At 43.2% G+C, this 23,129-nt stretch overlaps 3 protein-coding genes across 4 annotated transcripts; all 3 read right to left on the bottom strand.

Annotated features, from left to right (window-relative positions):
• Position 1: 1 nt before the first annotated feature.
• pink1 (PTEN induced kinase 1) lies at positions 2-7,797 on the bottom strand. The gene is made up of 8 exons (XM_055891729.1): positions 4,208-7,797; positions 3,666-3,947; positions 3,291-3,397; positions 2,975-3,157; positions 2,059-2,222; positions 1,688-1,815; positions 1,312-1,542; positions 2-1,065 (listed from the first exon to the last, which is right to left on the bottom strand). Exons 1-8 carry the CDS (start codon positions 4,562-4,564, stop codon positions 784-786), a joined length of 1,734 nt encoding a protein of 577 aa, XP_055747704.1. The 5' UTR covers positions 4,565-7,797; the 3' UTR covers positions 2-783.
• A 533-nt stretch (positions 7,798-8,330) lies between these two features.
• On the bottom strand, positions 8,331-11,758 carry LOC129829806 (cytidine deaminase-like). 2 transcript variants are annotated; one of them, XM_055891734.1, is made up of 4 exons: positions 11,412-11,758; positions 10,142-10,253; positions 9,669-9,726; positions 8,331-8,976 (listed from the first exon to the last, which is right to left on the bottom strand). In XM_055891734.1, the coding sequence occupies exons 1-4, from the start codon at positions 11,611-11,613 to the stop codon at positions 8,836-8,838; spliced, it is 513 nt and encodes a 170-aa protein (XP_055747709.1). In that variant the 5' UTR covers positions 11,614-11,758; the 3' UTR covers positions 8,331-8,835. The 2 variants fall into 2 exon arrangements, with proteins under 2 accessions (XP_055747709.1, XP_055747710.1); XM_055891735.1 differs by having other exon boundaries at positions 11,466-11,758.
• Positions 11,759-15,706: 3,948 nt separating this feature from the next.
• On the bottom strand, positions 15,707-22,111 carry LOC129829800 (trypsin I-P1). The gene is made up of 5 exons (XM_055891725.1): positions 20,372-22,111; positions 18,602-18,752; positions 18,181-18,322; positions 17,592-17,849; positions 15,707-16,843 (listed from the first exon to the last, which is right to left on the bottom strand). The coding sequence occupies exons 1-5, from the start codon at positions 20,454-20,456 to the stop codon at positions 16,682-16,684; spliced, it is 798 nt and encodes a 265-aa protein (XP_055747700.1). The 5' UTR covers positions 20,457-22,111; the 3' UTR covers positions 15,707-16,681.
• Between the last annotated feature and the right edge of the window lie 1,018 nt (positions 22,112-23,129).

Here is a 23,129-nt window from a genome sequence, read left to right as displayed (position 1 = left end):
GTTCAAACACTAACACTTTATTATAATCTTTGGATATGTCTTTTACACTACATCCAGTGTTTATTAAAAACATCCTCACAATTAAAAACGTAGCTTCACAAAGTGTTTGTTGTCAGAAACAAAACTCATTCTGTAATTTTTATAGGACTATATTCTAAAATGTCCCATTAATCAATTTTCGCATGCAAGGACTTTCATTTTATTTAAATAAAGGACTTTTAACTCAAAATGTGAAATACAGTGATCTGGTATTGCTATTAAATCTGAACTGATATTCTGCTACATAACCATCTGGAGATATTTAGATGCTTTATCATATCATCCTTGACATACAGTAAATACATTGACTACCTCATGCTCTTAGTCAAAAACACACTCATAGAGGCTATGGAATAGTCTATATGAGACCGTAGTGGTGCAACTCAGGTAAGATGTGATGATTTGGAAAATACACAAACCAAACAAAGGGGTAAACCTCAAGCATGTCATTGACCAGGTCCAAACTGGACAAAGTGCAAAAATTCCCAAAATAAAATTCAACCCCCTAACATATGGAGTCTTAGCATGAATTAAAAAGTGCTTATATTTGTTTCCGGAAAGCTCTATAGGCAGGAGTGGAAATGGGGAGAGAAACTATTTCGATTTTATATTGGTGGGTTCCCACAAATTCACAGTGACTTTTTTAAATTCCATTTTCCACCCCTGGCACTATGTTCACCTACATTCAAACTCAACAGGTTAGACCAGAGTTACACATATATGTCTCTGGGTTAGACTGAGGACCTAAAGCGACATGATGCTGGCTCTGCCCTGTTCTCGTCCGTACATGAGGAAGCTGACAGCCAATCGGAGGTCTTCCAGGTCCAGGTTAGACAGGAAGCACCTCTGTAGCTCCTCCTCCACCGAGCTCCCACTGGGGCCGCAGCCCCTCAGGAGCACCACAGCAGACTGGCACAGCAGCCAATCAGCTAGCTTCTTCATGCCAGCGCTGTCCTGATTGGCAAGGGCACGCCTTCCCCAGAGGCTCAGATGCAGCATGTTGGCAGCCACTCTGGCACTGGGGCGCTGCAAAATAAACAACAATAGGAGCATGGGATTCTCTGATAGTGTACATAACGACATAACGACTTCCAATACTAATCACCAAGCCCTTACGTAGTGAATGGAGTACTGCATAATGAACAAGTTCATCTTGTTTCTCACACAAATACTCTCTGAGAATCCCTGAGAAATTAGGAAATAATTTTTAACATACCCTTCAACGAAGTGATGGCCATATAATCTAATTAAATTCCTTACTAGACTCTGTACCTTATTGGGGTTCCTACGCAGAAGCAGCTTGACGACTAGTTGCATGTCAGCAGATACACAGGCAGGCAGGGCAGGGAGCTGGATCTCCTGGAAATTCCTGCTTTCCAGTCCACCTGCTCCATAGAACGGGTTGGCCTGGCCAAATATCTCATAAGAAATGGCCCCGACAGCCCATGCATCTGCCTTGCTGTAATTGATAACCACACCCTGCCCAGGAACTGCAGTGACAACCTATAGAGGGATAGAGCTGTATTTTAATCCCAAAATCAGGAAAATGTTTCCATTTATGTTAACAGTTTGTCACAAGAGACAATGCTTGCATGGATCTTGATTGAAAAGGTTGTTGTTTTCTATTTCTCTGATGATAGGAGCTTACCTCAGGTGCCATCAGGCAGGAGTTGCCTCCTCTGTTCACCCACATAGTGTTAAAGGGTAGTTGGAGACTAGAGTCACTCTGAGCCAAACAGCAGCCGAAGTCTGTGATTATCAGGCGGGGGCAGCCCTCTGAACAATAGAGATGCCAAATAGCAATAGGATTATTTGATTAAAACTAATATGATAAGCATTAATGAATTAATTAGTATCACATGCCATGTAAATATCTTCATTTGCATTTGGATAGAGAAAAAACATCAAGACAGAATTCTAACCATGTCTTTTGTAAATGAATTTCATATTTAACTTAAAAACATGTATGACACTCAAGATACCATGCCTGAGCTTGCCCTGTTGCTCTCTCTCTCTGACCTGAGTCAAACTCCAGGAGCACGTTGTCTGACTTAAGGTCCCTGTGAGCGATGCCCTGTCTGTACAGGTGGTCGACCCCCTCTAGCAGCTGCAGCATCATCAGAGAGCACTCTCTCCTACTGGGCACGTTCACCTCCAGGTACTGACGCAGGGTGAATGGGTAACTATGGAAACAGGGGGAGGAAAGATCAGTATGCACTAGGTTGGGTGAACAAATAACTACTGGGATGGATAATCTGCACACAAAATGGTCCGGTCTGGTATAAAAAAAAAATGCTTTTTAGTCCAAGAGTTGACTGTCAGAAATGTTATAGGAAGAGAGAGACTGTAGATTCCTGTAACAACAACATTATTATAAGATTAGCAAAAATGAAGCAATCAACCATGACCAAGAATGGTTCAGAGTTGAAAGCTTAAAAATAGTCGGGTTTCTGCTTTTATAGAAAAAATACAACCTCTTGTCTACGTGGCAGTTTAGCAGAAGTGTCGGAACAGTGTAAAAGGCGATTGGTTTGTCTGTGCAGATTAAGATAGCCCCAGGTTGTTGTTACAGGAACGAGGGCTCGTTGCCCAGGTTGTTGCCCCAGGCACGAGGGCTCAACCGTTTAACTGCGTTTTGTCACAGTTCACATTATAATGTGCTCCTTCCTGCAAGGTTCCACACAGCTGACTTCCTGCAGATAGTAAACCCCACGGGATGTCTCACATGCTGCAGCCGCATCTAAACGGATCTTAGCCAAGTCACACAAAGACAAGTTTGTATCAGGTTAGAAAAAACACTAGCATATAACATGAGACTATTCTTTAAGCAGTAAAACACAGGATTGCATGACTAATTGTGTAATGTTCCATGACACAAGTTAATCTGGGGCTGGGACACTGAGATACAGGATCGATGTGGGAGAATTATGCTTACTTCTTCATGACCAGGAACAGAGTACGGTTGTTGCCCAGGCCCTCAGGGTTGAGTCTGGCTGGCAGGACATCAGGGTACTCCTCCTGGGCACCGGGTAGAAGGGGTACATCCGCTGTGAATGCCCGGAACACCCTGATCACATTGGGGTGGGCAGAAACCCTCTTGGGCACTTCCCCAAAATACCTGCAAAACAGACCAACGGAAATAAAACTTGCAATGCACTCTTTTGATGCATGGCAAAACACTCCAAAATATGTTGGGCTATTTTGTGTCTACTGAAAGTAAGTTGATGCTATGACTGACTGCTGATACTAACCCATTTAGTGCAATCTGTTCCTCTTTTTCCTGTTTCATGGCGAGAGGGCCTGCGGGGACCAGCTCCTGGGACATGGATCTCAGAATAGCCTCGCTTGATGAACCAGCCTGCAGGGGAACAGGGAAGAGTCTTATTACTATGCCAATTGCATGCTGAACATAGCCTATATTCTACAGTAATATTTAAAAATAAAAAAGTAACACTCTCCCTGTGCCCCAATAATCTGTCATTTTTTCTGTAGTGTAGATTGGTGTAAGAATGGGCTAGACGGTTTCCACCAAATTTCTTATACCAGTTCATTCACTTTAAATCCATGAAGGAAAGTGAACAAGTGCACACTTCGGGGGAAAGGACATTATCTTGACAGACACCCACCCCAAAGTTCCACATCATCTTGACAGCTAGAGGATAGATGCCCAGGGAGCTGGAGGGGCTCCTCAGAGACCCAGTGGCCACCTCTCCATCTTCACTGAGCTGGTCATTTAGGGAACACCGGTCACTCTCCATGTCCCTGGGCACAGCGAATGGTGCCGCAGCTTCATACACTGCAGCGTTGGAGCCTTTTCCTATCTGCTTCCCAATAACATAGTCCTCCAGCTTGTAGCCCGAGGTGAAGCACTTGAGAGGACTGCAGTACTTCTTCTTGGTAAACACAGCCTTTAGAAAAGAGGTAAAATGTAGGCCTTTTAGATTAAATAACACATTTTTATTAACAACGTTATTAAATTATTATTAGATATGTAATTATTATTTTATTCTACTAAATGTAATATTTAAATGTGATATTCCTGTCCAAACTAAAGATAAAAACTGATGACTCACAAAAATACAATTTTTCAACATATCAATAAAATATTTTAGATTGTAGATAGCTAGCACTTGTAGATCAATTTGTTGTCAACAGCCATGTTGTTTACCTGGATTTCCTGGCATGTCGCAGCACTCCTTCGATCATCATCGAGCTGTTGTTCGATCAACCCCACACCGAGACCGAAAGCCAAAAACACTGCTCTGTTTCTTGGCGAGCCGCTGCCCCCAAACCTCCTGAAACCACCGGACTGCAGCTGTGCTGCAAGACCCCTCAACGACATGCGGAAATATCGGTACCGAACTGGCAGGAAAGTCTGAGGCTGAACGGTGCGGGCTGGTTGGCCTACACGAAGACGCTCACCTCGGAACTTTGCTGCAAGTCGACCAGCAGATTTGAGGAGACCTAGCTGGATAACCGACCGTCCCAACTCCACCCCACGGCTGATGGCATGTTTTACAGACATGCTTTACCAAAAATGGTAAGTTTCGCTTTGTTTTTACTTTCTCCGTCAGTCCTCGTCGTTCATAACGTTACACAACTTATTCTTTGATGAGGTTTAACAGCGTTTGGCATCCAATAAATGTTGCATTACCGCCATCTACGCGACTGGAGTACAACTCCCGTATACTGCTCCGCTATTTAAATCTATTCAAATCAAATCTTATTGTCACATACACATGGTTAACAGATGTTATTGCGAGTGTAGCGAAATGCTTGTGCTTCTAGTTCCGACAGTGCAGCAATATTTAACAAGTAATCTAACAACTTCACAACAACTACATAATACACACAAATCTAAGTAAAGGGATGGAATAAGAATATGTACATATAAATATATGGATGGGCCATGACAGACCGGCATAGACGAGATGCAATAGACAGTATAAAATACAGTATATTCATCTTGGATGAATAGTGCAAGATATGTAAACATCATTATTAAAGTGGCATTAATAAAGTGACTAGTGATCCATTTATTAAGAGTGGCGAATGATTTCAAGTCTGTATGTAGGCAGCAGCCTCTCTGTGTTAGTGATGGCTGTTTAACAGTCTGATGGCCTTGAGATAGAAGCTATTTTTCAGTCTTTTGGTCCCAGCTTTGATCCACCTGTAGTGACCTCGCCTTCTTGATGGTAGCGGGGTGAACAAGCAGTGGCTCAGGTGTTTGTTGTCCTTGATGATCTTTTTTGCCTTCCTGTGACATCGGGTGCTGTAGGTGTCCTGGAGGGCAGGTAGTTTGCCTACGGTGATGTGTTGTGCAGACCGCACCACCCTCTGGAGAGCCTTGCAGTTGTGGGCGGTGCAGTTGCCGTACCAGGCGGAGATACAGCCGACAGGATGCTCTGAATTGTTCATCTGTAGAAGTTTGTGAGGGTTCTAGGTGACAAGCTACATTTCCTCAGCCTCCTGAGGTTGAAGAGGCACTGTTGCACCTTCTTCACCTCACTGTCTATGTGGGTGGACCATTTCAGTTTGTCCCTGATGTGTACGCCGAGGAACTTTCCAAGTGCTATTTAGTCATCCCTCAGGTCAACAACCTGAAAGGATGGGACACCATTACTAAACACACCCTGTAACTCTTCTGATGTCAAGTCTCGCACACCCAAATACCTCTCTGCAGCTGCCACCACAACCTCAATTTTCTGCGACTTACGTTCCCTCACAGCAGTACAGTTGATAACCATTGCTATAAATGCTAAAAATCCAATCTTACTCAAACATATATCACTTGTTGCCCTATCCCTCTGTACTGGTACAGTTCTACTACTCACACCACTCCTCTCCGGATCCCTCCCCCTTGACCCATCTATCTACTTTCTTTACTGCCTCAGCATATGACAACTTCTGCACTATTCTAACCCTTGAAACCTCAAACTGCCTCTCTCGCACGGGACATTTCTGATCCCCAGCCCCATGGGCACCCCTACATTTAACACATACCACTACTTTCCCCAATGCTACACATTCCTTTGTCTCATGTCCTTCTGCACACTTCTCACACCAAGGAACCTCCCTCCTACACACTGCTGTCAGATGCCCATAAGCTTGACACCTGTAACAACGTAATGTATTCGGCACAAAAGCTCATACAGGATACCTTATATATCCTAACATCACTTTGTCGGGCAAAGAATCAACATCAAAACTCAAAAGAACAGACAATGACGGTTCTGTTTCACTACTCACGCCACCCTGTCTGCGTTGCACCAAACGACGAGCATCCAAAACACCGTGAATCTTCCCCTTCAGTTGATCAACTTTTACATTTACCGCTACCTCAGTAATCACTCCTTTCAATGGCGGCCTTTTCTTGAGAGCAAAACAATTCACATTTCTTACCCCCATTCGTTTAACACAGAGAGCCTTCTCCCACTGCCCAGCAGAAACACAAACAATTATCACAAGACCACTTCTGGTTACCGATTCCACAGCACCCAACTCTGTTTTCACACACCCTGAAACCACAAATTGGTAAAAAATGAATAAAAAATGTACTAATCTTTATCCTGACACTAGGGCTCAGAGAACTTCACCACACCTACCACCTACCTCTTCTTCCCTCTCTCTCTTAGACCTCCTCTGCCTCTCTTTTTCCCTCCATTGCTCCTCCGTATTCCAAGTATACATCTCCTTGTGATAATACTGCATTTCTCCTGACATACATCTTGTTCTTGCCTTCTCAAGGGACGCCATCTAACCGGCTGTCACAATCTCCGTACAATCATCATGAACCCATCAAGATGTAGCACTCTTCTTCTTCTTCTGTGGGGTTTATCAGCGGTTAGCATCCAACGTGATGGTGCATTACCACCACTTACTGTATTGAAGTATGGGCCAGAGACAGGGAGAAACTAAATCCTACCTGCCAGCCCCATTGCTCATAAAAAAGATAACAAAAATATTTGAGACTATATCTAATGCCATACTTCTCAATATACTTTAATTTCCAGTATCCCCTTTTCCCTCATACTATATCTCAGCCTCTCTCTTTCTCTCTGATAATGCCCACACTGTAGCAATACATGCTCCACGGTCTCTGTTTCCTGGCAAATAATCACACTTTCCTGTTGGATGCTTTCCTATCACATTTAAGAGTTATTCAACCGGCTGTGTCCAACCTTTAATTTTGTAAAAATAGCCTCCTCTCTTCTGTCCCTTCCTGCCGTCTTCCCCTCCCCGACTTAACTCTGTACTTGAAATAAATGCCTTCCCTTAGTATCTCTATTCCACTGCTCCCGCCATCTCCGCACCATCACTGTCCATATCAGGCTTTTTGCCTCTGCCTTGCTCATTGAAACTACAACATCCCCACTACTAAGTGCTTGTTTAGCCAGTACATCAACTGCCTCGTTCCCCTCCACCCCCACATGGGCTGGAATTCAAGTAAATCTTATCTGTATACCCATCTGTCTAATCCTGCCATGGGTTTGTAGCACCTCATAAAGCAGGTCTTGTCTGCTACGTGACATAAATGACTGGAGACTCATTAACACTGCACATTAATCAGAGCAAATGACTACTCTGTCTGGCTTGACTTCCTTCACCCACTGCAAGGCCAACAGTATGGCCATCGGCTCTGCCGTATATACATACAGATGATCTGTAATACGTTTCCTGACTTCCACCCCACATTCCTGCACTACAAATGCTGACACAGTACGTCATCTGTGCAAATGGCCACAAAATCCTGTGGCGCAGTGGGCTCCCGAGTAAGCCACTGCATCTCAGTGCAAGAGGTGTCACTACAGTCCCTGGTTCAATTCCAGGCTGTATCACATCCGGCCGTGATTGGGAGCCCCATGAGGCAGCGCACAATTGGCCCAGCGTCGTCCGGGTTTGGCCGTCATTGTAAATAAGAATTTGTTCTTAACTGACTTGCCTAGTTAAATAAAGGTTAAATAAATAAACATTAAATAAATAAAATCCAGACGTCTCTTAAACAAATCAGATGGATCAACACCCTCCCTATCTTTCTGTAGTCTCTCCAACACTTCTAGATCAACTACTCAACACTGCATCCCACTTATAAAGCACCTGCTTCGTCTTGATGTTCTTCTTTATCAAAAGCTAGCGCGACGCTTTTCCATTTCAAACAAGCGCGCTCTTCCAACCACATCCACCGTCTCGCTTGATGCCCTTCCACCCCCAAACAGGAAACTACCTTCCCAACGTTACACAACACAAGGACGAATAGTTATGTAAACAAACTGGAACAGTCACAGAGAACGTGCTTCTAGTGTCACATGACGTTTTTTTTTAACTTGACCTGTTTCTAAATTAAAGAGACAATGACAATGTTATTGGTGTCAGCAAATGATGCAAATAGGCCTAAACACAATCAAAACTTTACACAAATGTCCTAAAATATTGTAATATTAATGAGTAATACATCAAAATGCATTTTCAACATTGATACTTCATACTTCAAACAAACACTCGCAAATCATACACATACAAATACTAATGTGATTATGAGCTGTGTAGCATAATATCATTTGATGTAATTTACTGCATTTCAAACAATTGTTAGAAAACACATTGAGACAGATTTTCCTAATTTCAAAGGCACAGACAGAAGAAAAAGAATATCCAATGACATTATTCAACTAATAAAATGTATAGTCCTATTGGCTGGCAAATCAGCCCATTATCCAGCTCAGCAGTCTAACATTTCACGGACTTATAATGCCGTTATGAACGATTCTGGTTTTGCCTCTTGTCTTGTGAATACATTTATGACCCATTCTTTGTGGTGAACAATCTCTTTTTCTTCAGGTCTTCGGGCCCAAAGGACACAGGAAGCAGGTCTTCTATAGTCATTTCCTTGTAAGAACCATCAGGCTTGGATAGGTAGACGGACCAATGATCACCAAACTACAAAGAAAAGGGAAATTAGATTATTTTAGATTTTTCCATTATAGATGCATGGCTGTGTGTGAACCAGTACCTGGGTTTGAGGAGACAAGATCACTCTCTGACGCCCAGGATTCTTGAATAAAAGTCCCATTAACCAGCTCTGGAAACGTTATAATGTCAAAATACGTTCGGTGCTCACCAAAATATGGAGTTTCGAAGAGCAACTATCGATATTACTGCCGTTAGGTATAAAACTATATTTTTATGAATTATCTTTCGGGATACTGTTCTGCTGCTGGATCAACCGACCTGTACGTGGCCGAGTGACTTCATTGGATGTGCCGAAGGTGGATTTGGCGTGTGGGCACTTGGTCAACAAAAAAAAGGTACTTTTTTTTAACCTTTTTTGGAAATACAGACCGTGCGTAACGGCAGTAATGACGATAGCTGTTCTGCGAAACTCCATGTTTTTGTGGTAGTGAACATATTTTGACATTATAACGTTTGCAGAGCTGGTTAATGGGACTTTCAATTGAAGGATCCTGGATGTCAGAGGAGATCTCGTCTCCTCATGTCCAGGTACTGGTTCAGGCTGTGTAATGTACCTTTGATTTGAAAACAACCATACATGTTGGTTTCCTGGATTAAACCTTTGTTCCATTATCAATGCACTCATTCACATATCTAAATTGTATAAATCATTTATGTACCTCTCTCATGAACTGTCTGCAACCTCCACATGGTGAGATGAACTGGTCTTCCAGGTCACTACAAAATCAATCATGTCATTAACAACATTACCCTCAATGGTCATTTGTAGTACTGTGTGTACCAATATAGTTAGTGTTGACCATAATAGTATAGTTGTGCAGAAATTACATTTTTTTTGTATTTTCTCTATTAATTATCTACTGAACGTTTCAGGAAGACTAAGACATAACCCAAATGACTGTTTATATCAGCATGACTTTGATAGTAGAATGGTTTATAACCATCTACATACTCTGAGGGGAAGCAAAACCCAATGAACTCTATGATGGGGTCATTAATAATTGTATGTACTAATCTTAACTTGATGAAATCAACAGGATGACTGAATCAATACTTTTTTGGGATTCAGACATCATCGATCAACTGACCGTTGTTTACTCAGAAACAAGGCAAAGTTTTAAAAAGTATGTACCTGGCAATAGCAATAGCCTTAAAACTTCTGTATCCCCCGGAAACAGCTTTTGCAATAGCGGTCCTCTCTGCACAGAGGCCAAGGTTGTAGCTAGCATTTTCTACATTGCATCCTGTTAAGAAAAGTTCTGCATTTGTAAGAGTTCCTGGAATCTCTGAAAGGGCATCACATTAAAAACAAAACACATCACTTCATTTAATAACACTATAAAACAATGACTCTCAATTATCATTCTTGACTCACACTCAGAGGGTTCAATTTGATGCTTCTAAGGGCAATCTTAGTGTCACATATATTCATGTCTCATATGACCTGCACTGAACAGGAATGTAGAAAATCTACCTAAAATCGACATCTTTAAAATGTCTGGGTTGTGACTTCAAGCAGAACAGACACAACAGAACAGACACAAACAATACTGAATCAGAAAGATCCTGTTTGTATCCACTGGCCTGTCTGACTTTATCCTCTGGCCTGTCTGACTTTATCCTCTGGCATGTCTGACTTTATCCACTGGCCTGTCTGACTTTATCCTCTGGCCTGTCTGACTTTATCATCTGACCTGTCTGATTTTTATCCTCTGGCCTGTCTGACTTTATCCTCTGGCCTGTCTGACTTTATTCACTGGCCTGTCTGACTTTATCATCTGACCTGTCTGATTTTTATCCTCTGGCCTGTCTGACTTTATCCTCTGGCCTGTCTGACTTTATCCTCTGGCCTGTCTGACTTTATCCACTGGCCTGTCTGACTTTATACACTGTCCTGTCTGACTTTATACACTGGCCTGCCTGACTTTATCCTCTGGCCTGTCTGACTTTATCCACTGGCCTGTCTGACTTTATCCACTGTCCTGTCTGACTTTATACACTGGCCTGTCTGACTTTATCCTCTGGCCTGTCTTACTTTATGCACTGGCCTGTCTGACTTTATCCTCTGGCCTGTCTGACTTTATCCTCTGGCCTGTCAACAAACTTTATAACATCAAAGGATGTTCAAAGTTATTATATTTTTTATAATTTCTCTCTCTATTGTTATGTTATTTTTCTATTTCCATTCCTTAACAGAATACCATTAAATGTTCTTTATTCCATGGTGCATAACATTGTTATAAATTATCATGACTGTAGTTCTTTTAAGCCACCTGAAGAGTTACGGCAGTATTCAACATACTAAATAAATAAATTGAAGCATTTTTATCAGCCCCCAACCCATGTATTCTTATTCTTATTGTTATATTATACTATTATTAAATTATTTGAAAGCCCCTCACCTGTAAAAACTGTCCCATCATGTGCCAACAGGGCTGCCCCCACCCGGAACTTACTGTAGGGGCAGTAGGCAAACTCTTTAGCCCCCTGGGACTGGTGAATAAGAGGTTTAATCCAATCCTCATTTTCCTCTTCACTCGAGTGATTCCTGGCTTCTGTGTCTGCTCCGTCTACCCTTAACTCACTGATCCCGAAGTCTGTCATACCAACCCTTTCTTTGTAAGTGTCTGTTGAGAGAGAAAAGGAGAGAGTAAAGGTGGAAATAGAGAGTGGATGGATTGAAAGCTGTACCCAACAAGCAGGTTTTTAAGAGCCCCACAGCTCACACATGGTCTGGGTGGGAGGGGCACTGGCCCACTCTCTAGGGGAAGCCTAGCGTGTGTAATGACTTTTAAAGAGATCATTACCATATAGGGTTGGGGGGAAATTCCTACTTCCTGAATGTACTGATTTTAAATGGAATAGACCCCAACCTTTATCATTACTTTACTCTGGCTAATGACTTTCCTTTTAAACAGGGGTTACTTAAATTATAATGGCTCATTCGTATGCTTATGACAAGTCTTACAATCCATTATGCAAAATCATGCATCATAATGCATTATTGATTATACCTGCAGACTTGTACCAAATCTTTATAACTAGTAAATTATGATTGATTGATACATGTATGTGCGGTGAGGGTAGAAATGTAAATAAAAAAACACAGAAAGACCTAATACCAAAAAATAAAGTATTTATTGTTATAGAGTGGTTGTATGATGATTATTAATTCATTATAATAAAAACCTATAATAATAGATTGGGTTTTGATAGCTTCTGAACAAACTGAGTAAAAACTCAAACGGAAAAAGCTCATACCAAGTGTCACGTTCCTGACCTGTTTTCTGTTGTTTTGTATGTGTGTGATGGTCAGGGCGTGAGTTTGGGTGGGCAGTCTATGTTTTCTGTTTCTATGTTGGTTTTGGGTTGCCTGGTATGGCTCTTAATTAGAGGCAGGTGTTTTGCGTTTTCCTCTAATTGAGAGTCATATTAAGGTAGGGTGTTCTCACTGTTTGTTTGTGGGTGATTGTCGTCCGTGTCTGTGTCTGCACCACACGGGACTGTAGCGTTTGTTCGTTCGGTTTGTCATAGTCTGTACCTGTTCCTACGTGCTTCGTGTTTTATGTAAGTACTCATGGTTTAGGTCAGTATACATTCGGTTTTGTTATTTTGTAATCCTTCCCAGTGTTTGTTTTCGTGTTTCGTCGTTTACCTTAATAAATTCATTATGTATTCACAACCCGCTGCATGTTGGTCGAATCACTACTCCTCCTCTTCGTATGAAGAGGAGGAGGAACAGCGTTACAGAATCACCCACCAAACCCAGATCAAGCAGCGGGTTAACGGACAGCAACGACAGCAGCAGTGGGAAAAGGAGGATTGGACATGGGAAGAGATCCTGGACGGTAAAGGACCCTGGGCAGAGCCAGAGGAGTGTCGCCGTCCCAAGGCGGAGCTGGAGGCAGCGAAAGCGGAGAGGCGACGTTATGAGGAGGCAGCACGGAAGCGAGGCTGGAAGCCCGCAAGTGCTACCCTAAAATTTCTTGGGGGGGGGCTAAGAGGTAGTGGGCCGAGGGCAGGTAGGAGACCTGCGCCCACTTCCCAGGCTAACCGTGGAGAGCGGGAGTACGGGCAGACACCGTGTTACGCAGTAGAGCGCACAGTGTCTCCTGTACATGTGCATAGCCCAGTGCGGGTTATTCCACCTCCCCGCACTGGTAGGGCTAGATTGGGCATTGAGCCAAATGTCATGAAGCCGGCCCTACATATCTGGCCACCAGTACGTCTCCTTGGGCCGGCTTACATGGCACCAGCCTTACACATGGTGTCCCCGGTTCGCCAACACAGCCCAGTGCGGGTTATTCCACCTCCCCGCACTGGACGGGCTACGGGGAGCATGCAACCAGGTAAGGTTGGGCAGGCTCGGTGCTCAAGGGAGCCAGTACGCCTACACGGTCCGGTATTTCAGGCGCTACCTCCTCGCCCCAGCCCAGTACCACCAGTTCCGGCACCACGGACTAAGCCACCTGTGCGTCTCCAGAGCCCTGTTCCTCCTCCACGCACTCTCCCGATGGTGCGTGTCTCCAGCACAGTGCCTCCAGTTCCGGCACCACGCACTAAGCCATCTGTGCGTCTCCAGAGCCCTGTACGCACTGTTCCTTCTCCCCGCACTCGCCCTGAGGTGCGTGCCCTCAACCCGGTACCTCCAGTTCCGGTACCACGCACCAGGCCTATAGTGCGCTTCGAGAGGTCAGTGTGCCCTGTCCCTGCTCCCCGCACTAGCCTTGAAGTGCGTGCCGTCATCCCGGTACCCCCAGTTCCGGCACCACGCACCAGGCCTACTGTGCGCCTCAGCAGGGCAGAGTCGGCCGTCTGCCCAACGCCTTCTGCACTGCCTGTCTGCCCAGCTCCGTCTGAGCCATCTGTCTGCCCAGCTCCGTCTGAGCCATCTGTCTGTCCAGCGCCGTCTGAGCCATCTGTCTGCCCAGCGCCGTCTGAGCCATCTGTCTGCCCAGCGCCGTCTGAGCCATCTGTCTGCCCAGCGCCGTCTGAGCCATCTGTCTGCCCAGCGCCGTCTGAGCCATCTGTCTGCCCAGCGCCGTCTGAGCCATCTGTCTGCCCAGCGCCGTCTGAGCCATCTGTCTGCCCAGCGCCGTCTGAGCCATCTGTCTGCCCAGCGCCGTCTGAGCCATCTGTCTGCCCAGCGCCGTCTGAGCCATCTGTCTGCCCAGCGCCGTCTGAGCCATCTGTCTGCCCAGCGCCGTCTGAGCCATCTGTCTGCCCAGCGCCGTCTGAGCCATCTGTCTGCCCAGCGCCTTCTGAGCCATCCGTCTGCACAGCGCCTTCTGAGCCATCCGTCTGCCACGAGCCATTAGAGCCGCCCGTCTGTCCCGAGCCATTAGAGCCGTCCGTCAGTCAGGAGCCGCTAGAGCCGTCCGTCAGTCAGGAGCCGCCAGAGCCGCCAGCCAGTCAGGAGCCGCCAGAGCCGCCAGCCAGTCAGGAGCCGCCAGAGCCGCCAGCCAGTCAGGAGCCGCCAGAGCCGCCAGCCAGTCAGGAGCCGCCAGAGCCGCCAGCCAGTCAGGAGCTGCCAGAGCCTCCAGCCAGTCAGGAGCCGCCAGCCAGTCAGGAGCTGCCCTACAGTCATGAGCTGCCCTACAGTCATGAGCTGCCTCACAGTCATGAGCTGCCCTACAGTCATGAGCTGCCCTACAGTCATGAGCTGCCCTACAGTCATGAGCTGCCCTACAGTCATGAGCTGCCCTACAGTCATGAGCTGCCCTACAGCCATGAGCTGCCCTACAGTCAGGAGCTGCCCTACAGTCAGGAGCTGCCACTCAGTCCGGAGCTGCCACCCAGCCCGGACCTGCCAGAGCCCCTCAGCCCGGACCTGCCAGAGTCCCTCAGCCAGGACCTGCCGCCCCTTATCCCGGTGCTGCCCCTTATCCCGGTGCTGCCCCTTATCCCGGTGCTGCCCCTTCATTTAGGTGGTTTTAGTTGGAGGGTGGTCATTGGGAGGGGGATACAGAAGCGGGTAGTGACTATGGTGGTGTGGGGACAGCGTCCGGAGCCTGAGCCACCACCGTGGTCAGATGCCCACCCAGACCCTCCCCTGGACTTTGTGCTGGTGCGCCCGGCGTTCGCACCTTGAGGGGGGGGTTCTGTCACGTTCCTGACCTGTTTTCTGTTGTTTTGTATGTGTGTAATGGTCAGAGCGTGAGTTTGGGTGGGCAGTCTATGTTTTCTGTTTCTATGTTGGTTTTGGGTTGCCTGGTATGGCTCTTAATTAGAGGCAGGTGTTTTGCGTTTTCCTCTAATTGAGAGTCATATTAAGGTAGGGTGTTCTCACTGTTTGTTTGTGGGTGATTGTCGTCCGTGTCTGTGTCTGCACCACACGGGACTGTAGCGTTTGTTCGTTCGGTTTGTCATAGTCTGTACCTGTTCCTACGTGCTTCGTGTTTTATGTAAGTACTCATGGTTTAGGTCAGTATACATTCGGTTTTGTTATTTTGTAATCCTTCCCAGTGTTTGTTTTCGTGTTTCGTCGTTTACCTTAATAAATTCATTATGTATTCACAACCCGCTGCATGTTGGTCGAATCACTACTCCTCCTCTTCGTATGAAGAGGAGGAGGAACAGCGTTACACCAAGTTTATTCACCCACTGGGTCATACAGCTGCAAAGACGAGGCATGATTACACAAGCACATATGTATATATATATTTTTTAACTTTATTTAACTTTATTCTACCTGGGGCGGCAGGTAGCCTAGTGGTTAGAGCGTTGGGCCAGTAACCGAAAGGTTGCTGGATTGAATCCCAGAGTTGACAAGGTAAAAGTCTGTTGTTCTGCCCTTGAACAAGGTAGGCCATCATTGTAAATAATAATTTGTTCTTAAAACTGACTTGCCTAGTTAAATAAAGGTAAAATACATGTAAAAAGTACTACAGTAGGAATGGCGTTGTGATGGGCCACTCTGGCCCCCCTCCCAGAGGTTTCTTCTCACTTCATCTGTTGATTTGACCTCGAGACGCATTCCTCACTCCTCCCTAGTTCCGCAGCTGGCCTGCCTTATCAGAGACTAACAATTGCGTTTCACCTCTCTCCTCAGAAACATGGAACAGAATATGAAGCTTCTACATTGTCTTTCCATATTCCTACTTCCCATCCACTTTTCATTGACCCCAAAATATACATACCTTATACATGTAAAGTAATTAATGCGTTCTAGTATGGTAACATGAATCAGTACATTTCAAGCAAGAGTCTTAACAGTTTATACAGCATTTTTTCTCTCTTCACAACAGAATAACAAAGTCGAACTGTCAATCATGTTTGTAGGTTTAATACAAGGTTAATAATCATCAGATTCTTACGACCTCAGAACCTCAATGCTTAAATCTGATATCTGTAAAGACATAATTTAGTCAGTGTCCAAAGCTAACTAAGTTAATGAGAAAATTGTGGTTTATTGCTATTCCACACAGAATGACATACTGTAGGATCTCTGTGCTACTTCCCCTAATATTGCCTCTATGTTGGCCCTCTACTCACAGCTAATGTGATGCCACAGCCACTGCTCTTGTTCATATGGTTTAAAACTGTGACAAGCAGGAGTGGAATAGTGTAGTATTTTATTTTACCTCATGGTGATTTATATCCTTCTATTCAATTCATTGTGGAACTGTTCTCTTCCCTGTGTGCGCTACCCTTCCTGGACATTGGTCTTGATTCAGTTGTTGGGGTTGTCACTGTTGATGATCCAGTCGATCCATCGGACATACATTCTGACTTGAGTGTAGACTCCTGGGAAGTAAGGGTTGGCACAGCTGATTCCCCATGAAACGATGCCTTCCAAGTTTCCATTGCAGATAAGGGGTCCGCCCGAGTCGCCCTGTAGTACAATAACACAAAAGACACAATGATGAACAAAAGCTCTGGTCCTTTTGTTAGTGATATAAAGTGTGAATACACCACTCGTATCTGGTAAATGTCATGTTAGTTATCACACATTTTACAGAACACTGTTTTGTGTCTGTTTTTCTATTCTACGACTAAATTGTGAAATTGTGATATTTTATTTTATTTTGTCACTTTCTTCTGCCATTGAAATGCTATTGTTGTGGTTTTTAAGAATGTACCTTATCTGAACCCCATACTGTACATTTCCATAATCCAAACTAAATCTATCCCATTGGCTCTGGCCCAGTTTTAAAGGCCCACACCCTCTATTATTCATAGCAGTTTATACCTAGGCTCTTGTGACAGATGTGTTCTGCTTTTCATGTTTTGTGTTTGCCTGTCATGTATTGTGTAATTCATGTGTATTGATCATTTCATGCAGGGCTATCTAGAACCTAAAATGGTTCTTAGACTGTCCCCATAGGAGAACACTTTGAGAACCTTTTTGCGTTCCATGCAGAACCCTTTCCACAGAGAGTTCCTAATGAAACCCAAAAGGGTTCTACCTGGAACCAAAAAGAGTTCTACTTGGAACCAAAAAGGATTCTCATATGGGGACAGACACAGAACCCTTTTGGAACCCTTTTTTTAAGAGTGTGGTCTCAGCATGACTCCCTGGTTAAATAAAAGTTAAGAAAATAATATTTGATTCTGGGAGCCAAGATTAGGCTAGTCTCTACCTGACAGGAGTCCTTGCCACCAAAGCGAGACCCAGCGCACATCATGTTGTCTGTGATCCTCCAGTAGTAGTACTGGTGGCAGTATGGAATGGTCTGCACATCCACAGCACGCAGCACAGGGGACAGGAAGTAGCTGTAGATACGTGTGACACCCCAGCCGCTCACCGTACAGGTGGTGTACCCTGGGAGAGCAGGGGTGTCGTCTTCTGGCAGTGGGGCAGGCTGAACGTAGGCATTGAGCTTGGCTGGCTCACTGAGCTGGAACACACACAACCACAGAAAAGGCACAACATCAGATGCTGCTGACCAATCAGGAGGCACACAATCAGATGCTGACCAATCACAGAGAAGGGATCAAAGGGGGCGGAGTCAATGTTATGGTGCAACGTCTAAGCTGCAGCAGTATCTGAAGTTATGTAGTGAGTAGACTAACTGAAATATTGAAACACATTAACAACATGGATAGGTTTCAATATCTACACTAGCATACCACTTTCCCAAGCTTCATTGTAAGTGGTATGCCTGTATGGGTATTGAAACACTGCACGTCTCTACCTCATGGGGATGGATGGAATGGAGCGTCTCTTACCTTGATGAGCATGATGTCGTTGTTGAAGGTCTTGTAGTTGTAGCTATAGTGGACCAAGATCTTGGAGATGTTGAACACTTGCTCGAAGCCCTCTTCCTCGACCAGACTGTGCTCACTCAAAACCACCTGGATCAGCTGGGCCCTGAGGAGGAACAGACATGATCCAATCTAGTAAGAACTATGTCCAGGGGAATTGGAGAGGATGCATATAGAATTGTTACAACCTACAACATAATACACTACTATTCCCCACCCCCAAAACATTTACTCATTCAAGTGCGAGCTGGCCCTTTGAATTTTTTTATGTAATTGACTGTTGGCTTCAAGCATCTGCTCATTGTTTTATGCAATAGGATAGTTGACCACTTTCTATTCCCTTCAACAGTGACACTACTATCCCATAATTGTAGTCAGTACTCACGGTCTCCAGCAGTGGGCAGCAGACACCACCCACTGTGGCCGAATGAGGGTGGCTCCACAGTAGTGGTTCCTGTTATACTGTATAGATGCCTGGTACTTGATAGAATACCGTTCGACTTCTTGTCCTCCGATGATTCTCTGTGTAAATGTCTCTGTGGATTAGATTGAGAGGACAGTTTGTTATTAATCTGAATTAGTCATCTGAATTCCTACATGTGCATTGTGCATACAAAATTATTCAGGTGGTTAGTAAATTATACTTGAAAATATAATTATTTTGACATAAATAATGTAGTTGTCATCTTTATGTGAATATAATTAGTACTTTATTTCACTTCACCTGAAAATGTTTGATTCAACATAAGATAAATGCATAATCTCAACAACTATGTGTGTGTAAAAACAACTACAAGGAAAATTGTGTTTAATTTACATTTTCATAATATTTCCTTTTAATTTAAGAATTTTAAGTTCTTCCAACAACTTGCCATGTGGCTCTGTTTTCAGAGGATTGTGGGTCATTTTTCAATGTTTTACTTTACGATACTTTTACACAATGTTGTACGCATGTTTGAAGAATGAAAAGCTCATTTCTATATTAGTATCAAACAGTTTGTTATGCTATGAGGTGTAATGGATCATGATGAATGGATATCAAAACTGTCTGGCAAATTGACGTTAAATGATGAGAGCACCCATTCTCACCATTAATAAGATCATGTGAGTCGCTCTTGACAGAGGCAAATACATCAAGCTTGTTAGTGCTAGTGGAACAAATTCCTACTAAAGTGGATGAAAATGTTGAGCGATGAAGTTCATAAAGCCATGTTTAACACTAAGACACGACCAATGAAAGTAACTACATAATCATGACAGTTCTGGATTTGCTCAAATTAAGTTGGATCGTAGCCATTGTTTTATGCTGGACTTTATATATAATAGTGTTTGTGAAACACTAAAAGTGGAAATATATTATACGTAAAAATATACCATGTTGGAAATTCTCAAAAAGCTGATGCAAAAAGTTGGCCATTTTTAAAAGTGGAACTAGCACGATATTTTTTACAGTGTTCATTAAACACCATTATGGATACACTAATTGAACAGATAGCTGAAAAAGGAATGTTCGAGGCCTGATGCTCTTCAAGGCTCTGTGGCCAATATTAGAAAAACAATGTTAATTCTGAAACAGTTGTAAACTGTGCGCAAATTTTTACAAACAAATACTAACCAGCAGGATATTGGCAGCGTACTGTAAATTGTCGTACTGTTATAAAGCATCAACAACGTACTTTTAGCTGTCGACAGAGTCACACGGTACCACATATGTGTTTCTAGTGTGCTACAGGTTTCACGTGGCTTAACTTCACATGCTATTACAGATTGTAACAATGTTAGTCCAATCATGTAACCTGGACTGTAGGGACTTCAAATGTCATAGGATCCTGGACCTGACACCTGTGATGATGAGGATATGCTGTAACATACAATGGGTATTCAGGGCCGGACTTAGGCTAATCATAGCTCCTTTAGCTGTGTCTTTGTTTCCACTCTACAGCCAGCATGCAAATAGGCACACAAACAAGTGTACAGGCCGCATACAGAAGCATCTACCTTTCAGAGTACTCTATTTACTGTTTTTACTCTGCCCCAAACCATACTGGGATTTTATTCATCCTAGAATTCAAGGCGTATTTGTACTGTTTACACACATAATATGGCCTATTCCAAGTATTTTTTATTATCCAAGTATGATCTAGTAGTAACCTACCTCTGACTGAGAGAGCCAGTAGGAGCAGCACTGCAGACCATGTCAACTGTTCCATGTTAACTTCACTTGAAACATGGAAACACATATCATTTTATTAGAGAACTCCCCAATAATGACATAGCAGTGTTTCTAGCCTACATAGATGTCCTAGGGATTGTTTTATCTCAAGACAAAATCCCGCACAGCTTCTGAGAGATCAAAGTATGTTTCTGATATCCTCAATTATGTGATTTTTACATGAGATACATCCCATCCCGTGTTAGGACCACTGAGATGATTGAAGACGACATCCTGTAACTCTTCAAACTTGCTCTTTTCCCTTAGAAAAGTATTCAGTGTAGTTTAAACAAAATTTCACATGTAAAATTCAATAACTTGACAGATAGAATTCATGTAATAAGGTCATTGATTTTAACAAACCAATCACATATCTTTGAGTAGATGTAGCTTTTGACCCCATGTAAGTAACCATGGACTTAAAAAGGTAAACATAAATGTTTTACATAAAACATGCACCAAAAAAACTACGTTTTGCTACTCACCAACGGCCACAATCCTTCACTGCACAGCCTTCTGGTATCTCCAACTGGTGGTTCCAGGGTTCTCCTCTCGCCTTTTATAATGGTACCATGCCCTTTTATTTTGCTTTGTTATGTCCCATCATGCATATGAAATGGTGTATCCCACAACACAAGACAGAGACTGACCTCGTCCATGACAAAACATCGTGTCCTCCATTATCTCCATTTCTAAGCCTTTTCTTGATTGCACCTTGGGGCTCATTGTTGAGTGGAGGTAGCTGGGAATTGAACACCTTTCTCCAGTCAAGCCCAAGACGTGAACATAATAAGAGTTCATTGGTTTATTGTGCTGTTTGGATTGAATGGGGGTGGTGTTAGATAAGAATTCATGTATTGTGACATTAAAAAACAGTATTATAGCAAATATAAAAAGTTACATTTATCCCCTTGGCATGATGTAAATGACTTGAACAATAGGCCTATCCAAATATGAATAACATCTTATGGTTTTATGTGTGTGGTCATGCATCCTTAAAAAACGAAGGCGCTACACTGATAATACATACGTGAAAATAACAGAAATGCCCACACGCTGTATGCTCCTAAATACCACATTTAAAGACAACATTACGATCTGGGTATTGCACCATATCAGGTTATCAACTTCTGCTTGCATTTTGTATTTATATTTTGATGTGTATTTTCTGTCATTTCTGTAATTCAGGGCTCATCTGTAAAAGAGACCTTGATCTCAGTATGACTCCCTTTTAAAATAAAGGTGAAATAAGTCATTTCTGCATTTTATCCAAATAGGTATTTCCAGAAACAGATCCTAATGGGGAACCGTGATAATGACAAGTGTACGTTTTGTAGTTTCAAATATGAATGAAATAATATTAGTTACATTATAATCATGTTTGTTCCAATTCCTATACTCTAGAGATACAGTATAATGCATCATTACATTGGGGCGTTATAGTATGTAGATACTGTATAGTGTATAGTTACAGTGTCATTGAGATCAACTTTTATGTTGTTGTCTGATCCCATCTCCGATTCTATACTTCACACCTAAATAGGGCAATTCCCAACGGACAGAAACCGTTTTGAAGATAAATTCTAAACCAACTCTTTCATTACTCTTGAATACTCTGAGAAGTTGTACTATGAATATACTTGTTACAAACCAGGCCTGAGCCTATTGAGATACATTGATCATACAAAACCTAACAATTCCATATAGAGCTCATCAATACATAAGCCACAGTATGTTATTAAAGCCACTCGCTACCTGCTATCAGTCACTGTTCTGCTTCAAGGTTATGACCAAGGACTGTGTTTGACTGATGGTTGAAGTAGCCCACGGACAGACAGTCGCTCATGACTCTGCTTTATATATGGGCCTTTGTGGCACCCTGTTCCAATTATGCTCTTACTGTAAATTGGGTATATTTAGGTCATGTATATCACTGAGGCCAAGCTTCCTGCCATCCAGGACCTATATACTAGGCGGTGTCAGAGGAAGGCCCAAAAAATTGTAAAAGATTCCAGTCACCCAAGTCATACACTGTTCTCTCTGATAACGCATGGCAAGCAGTACCGGAACGCCAAGTCTAGGTCCAAAATACTCGGTACCGGTACCCCCTGTATAAAGCCTCATTATTGTTATTTTATTGTGTTACTTTTTATTACATTTTTTACTTTAGTTTATTTTCTTGAACTGCATCGTTGGTTGAGGGCTTGTAAGTAAGCATTTCACGATAAGGTTGTATTCGGCGCAACTGATAAATACAATTAGATTTGATCTTTATCTATTCCTGTCTATGAATGGAAAAGCAGTGTCACATTACTGTACTGTGTCTCACACAGTATCTCATACTGTTGGCAATTCAACTGCATACGTTTACAATATTTTCCACATATTCACAAATGGAAAATGTAATCATTTTAAAGAAAGCATTATACAATCAATTATGCTCAATGCTGTTATTCTTGCTATCATGTTAGTGATGTATCATACAGATGTAGGATCTTTAATTTGATTTTTTTACAGGAAATGTAACACTTTTAGTGTATTTGAGGTTTTAAAAAGCTTCTGAAGTTAGTAATTTCCACTTTAAGGTTGGGCGATTGTGTACTAGCCTACATCGCCCGATTGCGCCCCATAGCGATCCTCGATAGTCGATCACTATTGGGGGGTCTTTCTCATGGCTACTCATGTATTTCCATGGAAATAT

The sequence above is a fragment of the Salvelinus fontinalis genome, chromosome 31, assembly GCF_029448725.1.
Source record: "Salvelinus fontinalis isolate EN_2023a chromosome 31, ASM2944872v1, whole genome shotgun sequence".
In the NCBI taxonomy this organism is placed as follows: Eukaryota; Metazoa; Chordata; class Actinopteri; order Salmoniformes; family Salmonidae; genus Salvelinus; species Salvelinus fontinalis.
This window is presented reverse-complemented; position numbering and strand designations above follow the sequence as displayed.